This window comes from Vombatus ursinus, unplaced genomic scaffold (genome assembly GCF_900497805.2).
Source record: "Vombatus ursinus unplaced genomic scaffold, bare-nosed wombat genome assembly UNPS02000481.1, whole genome shotgun sequence".
Classification (NCBI taxonomy): domain Eukaryota; kingdom Metazoa; phylum Chordata; class Mammalia; order Diprotodontia; family Vombatidae; genus Vombatus; species Vombatus ursinus.
This window is the reverse complement of record NW_020940259.1, coordinates 339,022-354,971: the sequence shown is the minus strand read 5'-3', so window position 1 is coordinate 354,971 and position 15,950 is coordinate 339,022. Positions and strand designations below refer to the sequence as shown.

At 40.5% G+C, this 15,950-nt stretch overlaps 2 protein-coding genes and 1 pseudogene across 2 annotated transcripts; all 3 read right to left on the bottom strand.

The window, feature by feature from the left end:
• Positions 1–2,035: 2,035 nt before the first annotated feature.
• LOC114037323 lies at positions 2,036–6,028 on the bottom strand (annotated as a pseudogene).
• A 71-nt stretch (positions 6,029–6,099) lies between these two features.
• LOC114037245 (protocadherin beta-16-like) lies at positions 6,100–9,224 on the bottom strand. The gene has a single exon (XM_027854088.1). The coding sequence runs from the start codon at positions 8,762–8,764 to the stop codon at positions 6,374–6,376; it is 2,391 nt and encodes a 796-aa protein (XP_027709889.1). The 5' UTR covers positions 8,765–9,224; the 3' UTR covers positions 6,100–6,373.
• Positions 9,225–10,702: 1,478 nt separating this feature from the next.
• LOC114038232 (protocadherin beta-4-like) lies at positions 10,703–13,738 on the bottom strand. The gene is given in 2 exon segments (XM_027855485.1): positions 10,703–11,249; positions 11,251–13,738. Coding segments are annotated over 2 exon segments (2,391 nt in total). The 5' UTR covers positions 13,594–13,738; the 3' UTR covers positions 10,703–11,201.
• Positions 13,739–15,950: the final 2,212 nt, after the last annotated feature.

Genomic DNA, 15,950 nt, shown 5'->3' with positions numbered 1-15,950 from the left:
TGTAGATTTGTTTTGATTGATTGGATTGCTTGTTATGAGGAACAAGCCTATGGAGGCAAGATGAGTCATTGGGAAATGACAGGAATGTTTTTTAAAAGAACACCAACAAAGCATTTAAAAAGAAAAAAAAAACAAAATTTACAAACATAAATTATACACAAACACATACAACCAATTTGAGTTATAAAGGCATACACACAAGTATTAAGAAATTTATATTCTGAGGAATGTTGGGATTGCTGATTACAGGATGAACCTAAAGTTATTTGGGAAGGTGATGATTACGGAACATATAAACCTACATGAGATGGTTCAGAAACCACCAAGAGCAACAGTAAAAGGGACTGAATAGAAAGCCAGCGATGGAGGCCACAATAAAATGGGAGAGAAGGCCACAAACTAATTGAGTCTAAAATGTACTAAGAAGGACTTGAAGCAGGTGGAACAGATGGTCAAATGCAAAGTGAGGCAATCAGAACGTTGCTAGTCTGGAAGAGATGGAGTATTCCTTTGACTAATGCTGCAGATGCTGGATCTGATTTTAAGGTAACACTATATTCTCCATTTCCAGCCTCTCTTTCTCACTCCAGCCCCTTTACACATGCAATGAACCTCCTGACTTGGTCCTTGGAGATTACTGGAAGAAATGGAGCAATGTGTAGGTTGAGCAATAAAGGCCTCAGAGTTTGTAGAAAGGAAAAGCTATGATTTGACAAAGATAATAAATAAGAATATTCCACAATAGTGATGTAGTGGCTTACATATGGGAGGAGTGGGGTAACAAGTGATGAGGAATATGAACTAAGATGTGTGGAGGAAGGGGAGTAAAGTCAGATTCTCATGTCAAAGCTCATGCCAATTAAAGGAAACAAACATCTAATAGGTATCTACTATGTACATAATAAAATCCTAGACACTGGTTAGTGGAAATCTTTATCAATTATTCCTAAAAATGTTTTGCTGACTCTGCATGTCATGACAAAGACAAGATCAAATCCGCTAAATTATTATATTCAGTTTGCTAATACAGTTCTTCAGGGTCATCCTCTAATTTGATCTCATAACTCTTTTTTACTTCTTTTATGAATTTATCATTTTATTCTTGCATGGATCTATTACTTACAACCTGAATTACTTTGAGAAAGTCACTTTACCTCTCTAAGCTTCAGTTTCCTCATCTGTAAAATGAAGAAGTTGGACAAAATTACCTACAAGGTTCCTTCCAGCTTTGCAACTTTGATCTTATGAAACTTTATATTTTTTAATACAGTCATATGTGCATTTTTTACCCACCCTGGCTAGACTGTCAGTTACTTAAGGATAGAGATTTTATCATATTTATCCGTGTGTCTTCCTTAGTGGCAAGCTCAGAATAATGTAATGAATAGGTGCCTGAAATGTGTGTTGCTAAATGATAAGGTTCTATTATGTATGGATGCATCATTCAGACATACATCAGCAAATTAGTTTTGCCACAGTAGCTACTTTGCTTCTGTTTTCTTTCTCTCAAAAAAATTTAATTTGGCTCCCAAGGCAAGTGGTAGGCAAATTAGATTTTGAGAATGGCAATTTCATTGTCAAATCTATAGTTGAAGATGACTATTTCAGCAGTGCAGAGGACAGATGTTGAAGGATAAACTAGAAAGAGGAGAGGTAGGAAGTCTAATTAGGAGATCTTGTAGTAGTCTAGACATGATGCAGTGGGTTATGTTTATGGAACTGGAGGAGAAACAACTCACAAAAATTTTGCAGAAGAAAACAAGTAGCACATGATAATGGCACATATTCCCATATGTGGAATAAAAGGGAGAAGAATTGGAAATTGTTCTAGTGTTGGAGAATTTGAGGTTGGTAGAAACAGTATTGCTCTCTTATGGATATTATTATTCTTAATATCACTACTAGGAATTTGTGTCATGCATGAGCCTTTACTTCTTATTTGAAGGGCCTTCCAAAATTTTCTCTATAAATTCAATTTATAACATATAAGAACCAATGTAGCATATTGGAAGTAAAATCTTTAATAGAACACATCAGTATTTAAAAACTATAACCATTCCCTCAAACATCTTCCAGCTCTTCAGGGATATAACATATAAGACAATTAGTCTAGATAGTTCAAAAGAAGCATTGTGGTATTACAGAAACTTTTATTTTCAACATTTCTTTTTTCCTTTCTAAATGCTAAATCTTTCTGTGATTCATTCTAAGCATTCTGTGTACTACACTAATGTTAAAGCATATAAATACCCATTGTTTGCCCAAGGGTTAGAGATGATCATACATTATACTTCCAAAAGTTGCCCATTATGTATGGTAGTTTCTAAAAGAAATTTTTAAAATTACACAGTTAAGAAATAGCTCTACCAAAAGTAAAACATGCTTTCAAAAAAGAGGACCCATAATCAATGGTAATTATAGTAATGATATAAAGACTACATAGGGTCAAGCTTATACTATACGGAAATCTTCATACACCCCTCTCCCTATCTTATTCTGGAAAACACATAAAGCAAGATCAAAGTCTCACTATTTTCCTTTCTCCTCTGCATCAATCTTGGGAAAAGCTTTAATTCCCCTCAGGGAACATTTCACTGTTCTCCAACTGAGGTAGGAGACTGGGGATAATAGGTTTGAGGAATTTGAATTCACTATTACCAGAGCTATCTGTTAAACACATGTCATATTTGTATGTCTGAAAGAGAGTCCCTGTGCCAGTAACATCCACCAAATTTCTTGGGAAATTATTGGCATCATCAAAATGGCCAGTGCAGTGGGATCTCTCCTTCAGCTGTTTCCTCTTATATACCTTGATAACTATAAAGATTATGATAGAAACTAGAAAAAGAAAGGAAATTAAAGCCAATGAAATAATCAAATAAACGGTTAATGTGCTATCATGCTTCTCTTCTTCGGTGGAATCTGGGACATGCATATGGGCTTCTGAAAAGCCATCTACTAGAAGAAGGTCTAGAGTTGCAGGAGTAGAGAGTATTGGGACACCATTGTCTCTTACAAGGATAATGAGTTTCTGCCTGATATCATCTCTGTCGCTGATGGACCTCGCAGTTCGAACTTCTCCATTATGGGACCATACAATGAACAATCCAGGGTCCGTGGCCTTGAGCAATTGATAGGAAAGCCAGGAATTCTGACCTGAGTCTTCATCCACAGCAACAACTTTAGTAACCAAGTAACCTTCTTCAGCCATCCTGGGGACCAGTTCACTGTAGGCAGAAGAGTGGTTCTGTATAGGATATAAAATAACTGGAGCATTGTCATTTTCATCCACAATGACTACATATACTGTGACATTAGTGCTTAAGGAAGGGGACCCTGAATCTGATGCTTGCACGGTCACTTTGAAGTCTTTAGTTTTCTCATAATCAAGAGTCTTCGAAATGTAGATCTGTCCATTTTCTGAATTGATGGAAATGAATGGGGATGAAAAGGGAGAATTTTTGTTCTCAGGCCAGATAGAATATGTCACTTTAGCATTCTGCCCCGAATCTGAATCAGTAGCATGTACCCCTCCAATCATCAGGGAAGGTCTGTTATTTTCAGTTACATACATAGTGTGGGACGATTGGTTGAAGAGAGGGAGGTTATCATTGACATCTAATATTTGCACCATGACAGTCTCCCAAGCTGAGAGACTAGGAGATCCCGAGTCTATGGCAGTGATTGTTATGTTATAGCTGGAAACCCTTTCCCGATCCAAGGCTGTATCTGTCACTAGCTCATAATAATTGCTGAAAGTCCGTTTCAGGATGAAGGGGATGTCATCTGGAATGGAGCAAGATGCTCTCCCTTGGTCCCCAGAGTCTTGGTCTCGGACGCTAAAAAGGGCCACCACTGTTCCAGGTAAAGAGTCTTCAGGGAGTAGGGTGGAAAGAGATGTCACTGTCACTTCAGGAGGGTTGTCATTCACATCCACCACCTCCACGAGGACTTTACAGTGCGAGGATAGCCCCCCTCCATCAGTGGCCTGAACACTCAGTTCATATTTCTCAATCATTTCAAAGTCCAGAAGTTTGGAGATTCAAATTTCCCACATCTGAGGGTCAATCTGGAGAGCACGACGACCTTTGCTGGCATTTTGACTGAATGAGTAAGTCACTTCTCCATTACTACCTTGGTCTGAGTCAGTTGCAGATACAGTAATCACTACAAAGCCTACTGGACTGTTTTCTGCAACAGTAGCTCGGTACAGAGACTGCGAGAACACTGGGGCATTGTCATTTGCATCCAGAACAATGATACGGATCTTGGCGGTTCCCGAGCTGGGCGGAATTCCGCCATCCACTGCTGTGAGTATGAACTCGAGTTCTGGCTGCTCCTCGCGGTCCAGGGCCTTTGCCAGGAGCAGCTCCGGGTACTTGCCAATGCCATCGGTGCTCTCCCGGGTGTGCAAAACAAAAAGCTCACTTAGTGGAGTGAGCGTGTAGGTCTGGAGGGCATTTTCCCCCATATCTAAATCCTGGGCACTTTCCAGGGGGAAGCGAGTTCCAATGGTAGTAATTTCAGGGATCTTTAAAATGAATTCATCCTCTGGGAACTGAGGTGAGTGATCGTTGACATCAGAAATGACCACCTCAGCCCGGAAGAACCTCAATGGATTTTGCAGCAATAATTCAAAACGGACGATGCACTCATCCATATGGGCGCATATTTCTTCCCGGTCTATTCTGTCCTTTGTGACCAGTTCCCCTGTTCTCAGGTCCAATAAGAAATGCTCCCCATTACCGTCCGCAACGAGCCGAGTCTGCCGAGAAGGCAGCTCTTTCACATCCAGCCCCAGGTCCTTTGCAAAATTGGCCACGAAGGAGCCGATCGCTATTTCTTCAGCTATAGAATAGCGAATGGTTTCACACGCCACGCGGAACCCCCCATAAAGAAAAATATAGACAAAGAGAACTTGCCTGATCATTTCCCTCGGTGCTGGCGCCATCACGGTCTCTCCACATCAACTGAAGACTAAACACAGCGATGCTGCTGTGGCGGCTCCAAGTCAGAAAATACTGCGGGATGGGCACAGGACTCCCCTGCTCAGATTCCAGCTACGACAACGTTTGCAGTAGCAGAGTTCAGGATTTAGGCAGAGCCTGAAAGTGCCCTGCAGACCCGGCTGCTTTTCAAAAAGGAATGAGGATAATTTGACTGAACGTTTTGCTCTGGGATTTTCCTTTCGTCTCCTTCCTGGCCGACAGCGCCACCAAGCGTCTCAATCAAATAACTCAAGGATTGTTCAGTCCAGTAAAAATAGTTACAACCTATTGATTCTTGCAAAATAAATGTTCTCTAATGTGTGTTTCAGGAGATGTAAACAAATTCAAGCACACGGTGTTTTAGCTAAGCATAAAATACTTTCTAAGAGTAGAGAAGTAATGAAAAACAATGTTAAATGAAAAGGAAAATAACCATTCATGGAATACTCCAGCACTATCCCCTTTCACTCTCTCCTACAAAACTAGCCCGCCACTCCACAGGCATAATTGTGGTATTCTTTATCTGCTTGTGGCATCATTACTTGTCTCAGTAGAAGAATCTTGCCACGGTTACACTTACAACAGAAAATTGAATCAATTACCGAGAACTTCAGAGGGACAGGAAATAGTTTATAAAGTATGTGTACTGTTGAAATTAGCTGAGGGTACTCTCCTCTGGTTTCATGAAGACATATATAGTCACCTTTCCAGTATATGGTTCTTTCAATGGTAGATTGAAAGGAAAGGAGATATGGTTCACATATATTTTCTTACTTGGTGAACACAGTATATCTTCATAGAATCAGATGAAAATCATTACATTTGAGAAAAGAATGACTTAACAAATCCTAACAAAAAAGGAGAAAAAAATCCTCAACCTACTGAGCATCTGCTACATCCACACACATAATACAACAAGAGAAAATAACGACCTTATACAGTAACTAAAATTGGGCCTGGGGATATAGTCTATTTCATAGCAATTACTGGAAATAGAAATACGCAGAGAAAACTCATGAGATTTAAAAAATACATAAGCTGTGCATAACTGAACTCATTTAAAGGTGAGTAAAAAGGCTCAGAAAGAAACTGCAGCCTCATACATGCTCACTGATAGTTGAAATCTATTTTATTTGAGGATGAATTTGGTTATAGACAGGAGAAGTATATTTTAAGGAATATTATGCACAAAAGCCTTTACAAGTAATGCCATGGAAGGACATGATCTGAAGGACATGATCAATTTTTATTATACAAAGGTGGAAAAGAACATTTAAAATTTGGAAAACACATAAAGAACAAATCCTTAAAATTATTTAAAATTTCATTCAGAGGCAGAGAAAAAGAACTGCTCTTGAAAGAATTATTGGGGGGAAAATTCATCTCTAACTGAAGCCTAAGCTATTCCGAAAGGTAGCAATTTCTTCTGAATCCTTGCCATTAGTGTGAGCAGGGACACTGGAGATAATTGGCTTCAAGAACTTAAATTCACCAGTCCCAGAACCACTGGTCAGACACACCTCATACTGGTAGCTATGGGACAGAGTCCCAGTGCCACTGACATCCACCAAATGGCCTGGGAAGGGACCACTGGGCCCAAAGTGGCTGCTGTCTGAAGCTTCTCTTTTCTTCCTCCATAGGTGTAGTACAGTGAACCCAATGATGGAGAATAGGAAGAGAAAAGAGACAGAAGCCAAAGAAATGATCAAGTAGAGGGTGAGAGAATCAGTCTGGACTGGCTCAGCGGTAGATTCTTGGAGCTTTATATATGGCTCAGAGAATCCATCCACCAAGAGCACGTTCAATGTGGCTGCTGTGGATAGAGGTGGCTGCCCATTGTCCTTCACCAACACCAAGAGCCTCTGCTTGATGGCATCTCTGTCACTGATGGGCCTTGCTGTTCGTACTTCCCCATTATGGGCCCACACAGTGAAGAGCCCTGGGTCTGTGGCCTTGAACAGCTGGTAGGAAAGCCAGGAATTTTGCCCTGAGTCTCTATCCACAGCCACTACTTTGGTGACCAAGTAACCTGGCTCTGCTGCCCTGGGTACCAAGTCATTGCAGGGAGTTGTGCCATTTTGCAAAGGATACAGCACAAAAGGAGAGTTGTCATTCTCATCTAGGACCACGACTTGAACAAGAACCTGGCTGCTGAGGGCTGGGGAGCCTCCATCAGTAGCCCTCACAGTGAATTGGAAAGTTTGAATGTCTTCATAATCCAGGGATCTCAGAGCATAGAGATGTCCATTGTCTGAATTGATGGAGACATAGGAAAAGAGGGATAAATTTTCAGGTCCCGGAGGCTGCAGTGAATAGGTGACTTTGGCATTGGTCCCTGAGTCCCTATCATTGGCACTAACACTGCCAAGGTGGAAGGCAGGACTGTTGTTCTCCCTGAGGTAGAGTGTATATGCTGTCTGAGTAAATACTGGTGGGTTGTCATTGACGTCAGAGATGAACACTGTGATGTTGTGCATAGTTTTGAGCCTTGGAAACCCCAAATCCGTGACAGTAATTGTGACATCATACAGGGCCTTAATCTCTCTGTCCAGCGCTCCTTCTGTTACCAAGGTATAAAAATTTTCTATGGATGGTTGTAGAGTAAAAGGGATATCTTCTTGAATGGAGCAAACCAGCCTTCCGTTTTCTCCTGAGTCCAAATCTGAAATACTGAAAACAACCACCACAGACTCGGGCACATTCTCTGGGATGGAGCTGGTAAGTGACGATATCGTCAGTTCAGGGGCATTGTCATTCAGATCTATCACCTGAACAATTACAGTACATTTCCCGGAAAGGCCACCACCATCAGTTCCTTCGATATCTACCTCATACCGTTGAATTGTCTCAAAATCTAGTTTTTTTCTAAGTCGAACATCTCCTGAGATGGGGTTTATTTCAAAAGTTTTGATAATTTCCTCAGAACTATGAAAAAGCGAATACAATATTTCTCCGTTATTTCCAGCGTCTGAGTCTCTAGCAGAGACGGTGACGACCAGGGAGCCAATGGAATTGTTTTCAGGGATCCGAACCTCATATCTAGGTTGAGTAAATACAGGAGCATTATCATTAATGTCCAAAACCACTATGCGGACGCGAACCGTCCCAGACCTGGGCGGGGACCCATCATCTATGGCCGTGAGGGTTAGTGTAAATTCCGATTGCGCCTCACGATCCAGAGCTTTGATCAACACCAGCTCTGGGAACTTCCTGCCTTCACTGCGGCTGTGAGTTTGAACATAGAAATGGGAGTTAGGGCTGATGGTATAGTTCTGCACAGCGTTACTTCCTACATCCAAATCTTCGGCGTTTTTCAGAGGCAAAACAGTACCGAGAATACTATTTTCTGGGATTTTCAGAAGCATCTCTGGTTCTAGGAACACGGGCGAATGATCATTAATGTCTCTCACCCGAAGCTCAGCGCGAAATATCTTTAAAGGGTTTTCCAGTAAGATCTGGAAAGGCAGCAGACAGGGCTCGGCGGAGCCGCACAACTCCTCCCGGTCCAGTTTCTCTTTTAGGACCAAATCTCCAGTCTCACCATTGAGCTGCAAAAACGGTTTATTTCCTCTGGAAGCGATTCGGGCCCTTCTGGTTGATAGATCCCCTAACTCTAACCCTAAGTCCCTCGCTACATTTGTCACAAAGGAGCCGATCTCAGTCTCCTCAGCCACCAAAAACCTCCCCAGCTCGCAGCCGGCCTCAGACACCCACAGCAAAAAAACAAGGAACAGGACTTGCCTTTGCCGTAGAATTGCTTTCTTTTTGGGATCCATTGTTCCTTTGGCTGCCTCCTTTTCGGCTTGAATCGCCCAGCTCTACCTCAAATTAGATCCGAATTCTGTGAGTCACATTTATTTGCCAGGTTCTAAACTGTTGGTGAGCAGCACAGGGCCCAGGCTTGTATCCTTCCCCAGCTCCAGCTAATAATGTCCCTTCCTCTGTCTTTGTCCCAGTCTTCTAGTCTGTTTCAGTTTCTAAGAAACCAGTCTGCAGAGACATAGTGTCTCCCCCACCTTAGCCTGCAGCGCCACCAAGTGTCGCTACTAAAAGTTAAAACTGATGTTTTTATATTTTGCTGTTCTGCAAAATATGTCAGATATCTGATTGTTGCAACCACTGTTATCCAATGTCTACAGAGTGCTTTGTTATTCAAGATATGAAACTCCATTCTCTTGCTGTATACTGGAGTTGGAAAAAACTCCATAGATTGGTGTGGTGAAATGATAAAACACATGAGTCACCCACATTGTGTATCTCCTGGTTGAGAGCAGGAAAAAGGGAGGGAGGAAGGGGAGGGGGGAGGGAGGGACAGAGGTAGAGAGAGAGAGGCAAAGAGCAAGGAAGAAGTGTAGTGGTGGAGAAAGAACATAATAAAATCATTTTAACCACTTTCAAAACAAGGAAGAGACATTTGCAGTGCACATAGGTTCAAGGGGGACAAAGTATTTAAACTCTAGGTCAGTGTCTCAGAGTACATTTGGGTCCAGAACTGTTTTATGTTGTATTATGGCAGGGGTGGTGGTGGGTTAATTTACTACTAAAATCTAGATTAAGAAAATTGTCCAGTGGCATCAAAATATTCTTGAAACTAGTGAAAAATATGAGGATTCAGAATTTACATTTATTTCCTTTGGATCAAACCAATTCACACTTTCCCTATCACTTTGTTAATACAGTCTGTGAACTAGAGATAATTAGACATCTGTTTATTTCTATACATGTGAAATTGGGATCTAATCTAAACAAAGGCCTCATACATACCAAAATATTCATAGTAAAGCAGACTTTGCAGTAACAAAAACTATTGTTTTTGCATAAAAGTGTTCATTGACTACAGAATAGCTGAACAATTATGGTATATAAATGTAATTGAATAGTATTAAGCTATAAGAAACAATGGATAGTTGCAAATCAGAAACACATGAAGACAAGTATGAACCGAGGGAAAGGAAAGATAGAATCATGGCAATAATATAAATAGGGTGTATAAGAACTTAAATAAAACAACACAGAAAAACGCCAGAATTAAGTTAAATGCAACAACCAACCTTGACTCTAGAGTACAAGATGAACACAATTTTCCCCCCTCAGTAGAGAGGTGGTGAGTTAAGGTGCAGAACTTAGCACTCTCAATCTAATGAAATAATTTTGATTGTTTTGATCAACTGTTTTTGTTTGTTATAAAGGATAGTTCTTTGGGCAAGGGGAAGTAGTATTGACAAATAACCATAATATAAAATCCAAAAAGCACAAATTAAAAATAAAAAATATGAATCAAGTGTACTTTCAAAGATTTCTCATGGATGCTCCAATTATTCATTGAGTATGAGCTAACCACATAAAAATCCTCTTTAAAATTATATTTGATGAAAAATTGTCTGGGTTCCTTAAATACATTTATGTTTGTTGTATAAAAATTATTTCAGCTGGTATATGATATTAATTTTCAAGAACGCATATGATCATTTTATTTCTAACAAGTCACACAGAAGTGGACATGGGGTTGAAGAAGGTATTTGGGGGGCGGTTAGGTGGTGCAGTGGATGGAGCACTGGCCCTGAAGTCAGGAGGATCTGAGTTCAAATTCGGCCTCAGACCAAACACTTGACACTTACTAGCTGTGTGACCCTGGGGAAGTCACTTAACCCCAATTACCAAAAAAAAAAAATAAAAAAATAAAAAGGTATTTGCCAAGAGAAATTTCTAAGCCTTAGAATAATTATGACCTTTTGCAGGAAAAAAAACCAACCACTCTGTAGAGCAAAGCTCTGCATTGCTTGTATTAAAGCACTGTGGGAAGAGAATATGAAACTGTAAGTACAAATGATAACAAAGATTGGCCTAAATCCATGATAACTTAAGAGCATGTAGCATTCACATTCTACTCATCTTCATTGTTTCCAAAAAGGTTAGTGGTAGTCAGACAGAAGTTAGAACACAAGATGTTCTTATGGGCTCAGAGGGTGAGTTAGGGCCCAAATGTGAGCTGTTACTCAAAAGTCGAATAAAATTCTGTCCTCTAGATAATGTAAATGAAGGCAATACATAAGTATCCAAATGACTGGAATGTCCAACCTGCAGAAGTCAAAAAACTTTTGAAGAGTAGCATATACAGTAACTCTCTAATAATCCAAGCAATAAAGATCTACTGGGGCAATGTCCATAGCAAATATGAGAAAATCACATGTACATTGTCATCACTTCATACCTCTAATTGAAGCCACAGCTACTCCTAAAGGGTGGGCTTTCTTCTAAGTCTCTCCCCAGTATTCTGAGCTTGGAGGCTGGGAATAATGGGTTTCAGGAATTTGAATTCTCCATTCCCTGAGCCACTGGTCAGACACATTTCATACTGGTAACTCTGGGAAAGAGTCCCTGTGCCACTGACATCCACTAAGTGACCTGGATAGGGGCCACTGGTCCCCAAGCAAACTTCATTTGCAGCACTTCTTTTCTTCTTCCATAGACGCACAGCTATGAAAAGGAAGACGGAGACCAGGAAGAGGAATGAGACTGAAACGAGAGAAATGACCAAGTAAACAGTGAGGGAGTCATTCTGGACTTGCTCCTTCTTTGTGTCTAGGAGCTGTACATGTGGCTCAGAGAATCCGTCTACCAAGAGTATATTCAGCGTGACTGCTGTGGACAAAGGTGGCTTCCCATTGTCCTTCACCAGAACCAGAAGTCTATGCTTGATGGTGTCTCTGTCACTGATGGGTCTTCCTGTGTGAACTTCTCCATTATGAGCCCACACAGTGAAGAGTCCCGGGTCTGTGGCTTTAAGTAGCTGGTAGGATAGCCAGGAATTTTGTCCTGAGTCCCTATCTACAGCCACCACCTTGGTCACCAGGTAACCTGGCTCTGCAGCTCTGGGCACCAGGTCATTGCAAGGAACCGTGTCATTCTGCAGAGGATATAGTACAAAGGGAGAATTGTCATTTTCATCCAGGACCACAACCTGAACCAAAGCTTGGCTGCTCAGGGCTGGAGAGCCCCCATCAGCCGCTCTCACAGTGAACTGGAAGGCTTGCATGGTTTCATAATCCAGGGATCTCAGAGCATAGAGATGTCCATTGTCCGAATTGATGGAGATATAAGAGAAGAGGGGTAAATCTTCAGTCTCAGGAGACAGCAGGGAGTAGATGACTTTAGCATTGGTTCCTTCATCCCTGTCATCTGCACTGACGCTGCCAATATGGAGGGCGGGGCTGTTGTTCTCCCTGAGGTAAAGTGTATAGGCTGTCTGAGTAAATACTGGTGGATTGTCATTGACGTCAGTGATGAATACCGTGATGTTGTGCTCGGTTTTGAGTCTCGGGGACCCTAAATCCGTGAGGGTAACAGTGATGTTATACTGAGCCCTCCTTTCTCTGTCCAGGGCTCCCTCTGTGACCAGTGTATAAAAGTTCTTGAAAGTTGGTTTCAGGGAGAAAGGGAGGTCTTCCTGGATAGAACACATCATTCTTCCGTTGTCCCCGGAGTCGCGATCTCGGATGCTGAAAACAGCCACCACGGTCTCTGGGGAGTTCTCTGGGATATTGCTGGTAAGTGACGATTCAATCAACTCCGGGGAATTGTCGTTCAGATCCGTTACTTGAACCACAACAGTGCATTTTCCAGAAAGCCCCCCGCCATCGATTGCTTCAATATCCACCTCATATTTTTGAATTTCCTCGAAATCCAGTTGTTTTTTGAGTCGAATCTCTCCGGAAATGGGATCTACTCTAAATGTTTGACTGACTTCATCCGAAGCTTGGAATAAGGCATAAGTCACATCCCCATTGATTCCAGCGTCTAAATCTCGAGCAGAGACAGTCACTACTAGAGAGCCAATGGGGCTGTTCTCTGGGATTTGAACCTCATACTGGGTGTGAGTGAAGATAGGGGCGTTGTCATTGATATCCATAACCAGGACCCGGACTTGAGCTGTCCCGGATCTGGGTGGAATCCCCCCATCTACTGCTGTGAGAGTTAAAGTGAGCTCAGGCTCCTCCTCCCTATCCAGCACTTTATCCAACACCAGCTCTGGGAACTTTCTTCCATTGTTGCGTGCGCGAGTGCGGACGAAGAAATGGGGGTTGCGCCCAATGGTATAGTTCTGGAGACTGTTTATTCCAACGTCTAAATCTTGGGCCATCTTTAGTGGAAACACAGTCCCTGGCGTAGTGCTTTCTAATATTTTCAGAATCATCTCAGATTCCGGGAAGGTGGGCGAATGGTCATTTATGTCTTCTACCCTCAGCTCAGCCCGGAAAAACTGAAAAGGGTTTTCCAGTAAGATTTGGAAAGGCAGCACGCAGGACTCGGCAGAGCCACACAGCTCCTCCCGGTCTAGCTTCTCTTTTATAAGAAGATCCCCAGTGTTGCGTTTAAGCTGCAGATATTGCTTTTTATCCTCAGAGATCACCCGGGCCCCTCGGAATGACAACTCCCCTACCTCTAGCCCCAGAGTCTTTGCAACATTAGCCACAAAGGAACCATTCTCAGTTTCCTCTGCCACTGAGTACTGCTGTGGCTCTGAAACCGCCTCAGACAAGAATAAAGCAGCAATAAGAAATGCCACTTGCCTGTTCCGCCGAGCTTTCCGTGGCGCAGTCTCCATTAGTGTGATGGGGCATACAATATGCAATCCTCTCAGTAGAGAAATCGCTGGTACAATCAACCTTGGTTTCTTGGTCCAAGAGATTGGCAGATAGCAGCTAGGTGTATTTCTTTAGCTCCAGCTATGGCTTAGAAAACGTTCTCTTCCCGGGAGTGTCTTTTGCATTCTGTTTTCTATGAGTAAGGCAGTCTGCAGGATCTGCAATATTTTATTCGTCTTCTTAGTCTACAGCGCCACCAAGCGTCCTTATTGACAAATTACTCTTTAAATCCATTTGAATAAGAAAATATATACCCTTTCAGGTAAAATAATAACAGTAATAGCTAGCATTTGTATAGAGTTTTAGGGTCTGCAAAGCTTTTTTTACATATTTTTACTCAATCTTCATAACCCTGTGAAGTAGATGCTATTATTAGCTCCATTTTAAAGATGAAGACACTGAAGTATATAAAGATTAAGTGGCTTGTCAAGGGTCACACAGCTAGTAAGTTTCTGAAGTTTCCAACTCAGTCTTCCTGACTACAAGTCCTATACTCTATCTACGCCTCAACTAGTTGCCTATTAATCCACTTTTGTTATGGTGCTTTTGAAAATGAAGGAAATCATGTTGTTTTCCCCATATATTTTTCAATTACGGATAGAGAGAACATTATTCACTTTTGTCAATGAGGCTGTTCGCAGATACAAGGGGTTTCAAGTTTGAAAAAGCCATAACTTAAATAGGTAGTTAACAATTTTGCTTCAATATAAAAATATTTTCATTGTATGCCATCATTTCTGACTTTTCAGGAACAAAGATTTTGTGAAAACTTCTGGATAACATGGTCTGCAGTAAGGCTATATTTTCAGTCAATCATCCCTGTTTATTTAGCTTTCTTTATGTTCCATGAATAACGTAGGTGGTATTTTGCTTGTAACTTGACTTATTGAAAGACATGTAAATTCTTGAATTCTAGCCCAATGTATCTTAATAAAATTAATTGAATATCATAGAATTGCAAAATGTTAGGGTTGCATGGAACCTTATTGAGATACAATTCTTTATTTTACAAGTGGTAAAATTGAGGCCAAGAGAGGGGAAGTGACTTACGCAACAACATATCAGAGTATTAAATGGTTCATATTGGATTAAAAAAAAAAGAATGAAGATGTAATTGAAATAATATGCATTTTACTCAAGCTAAGCTTTTATTTATTTTATTTCTTCAGATAATCATTTCAGTTTTTTATTCATTTCTTGAGCCTCATAATATCTTTTTATTTCATCAATCTATTTCATCAAATTTCTCCCTTAATATCTCTCAGCTCATCGTTGAAAACAATGCACCCAGACAGCAAGGGAAACTATGCTAGTCATTTACATAGAAAAGGATAAAAATAGAATGGAGAGCTGAACATTTTCAGGGCAAATTTTCACAAAATGAATAGCTGATAAGGATTAGTAAAGCACAGATAGAGAGAATATCTGCATGATTCCTGAATGGACACTGAAGATGAAATTTTTATTCAGACAAAACTAACTATTTTAGTTAACTAAACACAAATTCATTGATTTAGTGGAAATTAAGCAAACTGACTCTCATTTTTCCAAGTTCATCCAGACTGCCACCCTATCTGTCTGCTCATATTTCTTAGCTTTTAAATTAAATTGCCAAGTATAAATACAATCTACACCCACAGCAATACAGGAAAAGTGATCTGTTTGGAGCACACATGGAATTTATACTGGAAAATGAATTGAAATTGAAATAAATTTCAATAAAAAGTGATACCTATACTAGAAAATACATCCATAAAGGTTATTGTTGAGATAATATAAAACTGATTTTGAACATGAAAACATTTTCTAAATTAGGGACATTAGAACTGGAACTCTATTAAATGATACTCTGGAACACTCTCAGGTTAAGCTGGGTAATCATCAGTCAATCAAAAATATGGCTGAAATAGACATGTTGCAGTGCTGAAATTAGGACACATCTTGTGCCAATAAAGGCCCAGCAAAGTCCAGCTTCATAAATATTTATTAAATTTCCACAATGTGGATTTAGCAGTGTTGTGGTCTAAATAAAAATTTACATCTATGTTGCATCCATATTAATTGTACACATTTGTTGATAGACGTTTTTAAAACAGGAAATGTTCAGAAATACTTCAATCCTAGGTGACAAGAACAAGGAAAAGGAAATGTTAAAATAGGTTTTAAAAAGTACAGAGATTATTGTGAGAGATACAAAAAACTCCACATTTTCACAGCAGGATGAAGTGAAGACTGACTCTTACCCTGTAACCTGACTCTGATGACATAAAGATATGTTGATTTCTCAATTGCCAGTAATTTGTTGACAAAAAATTTA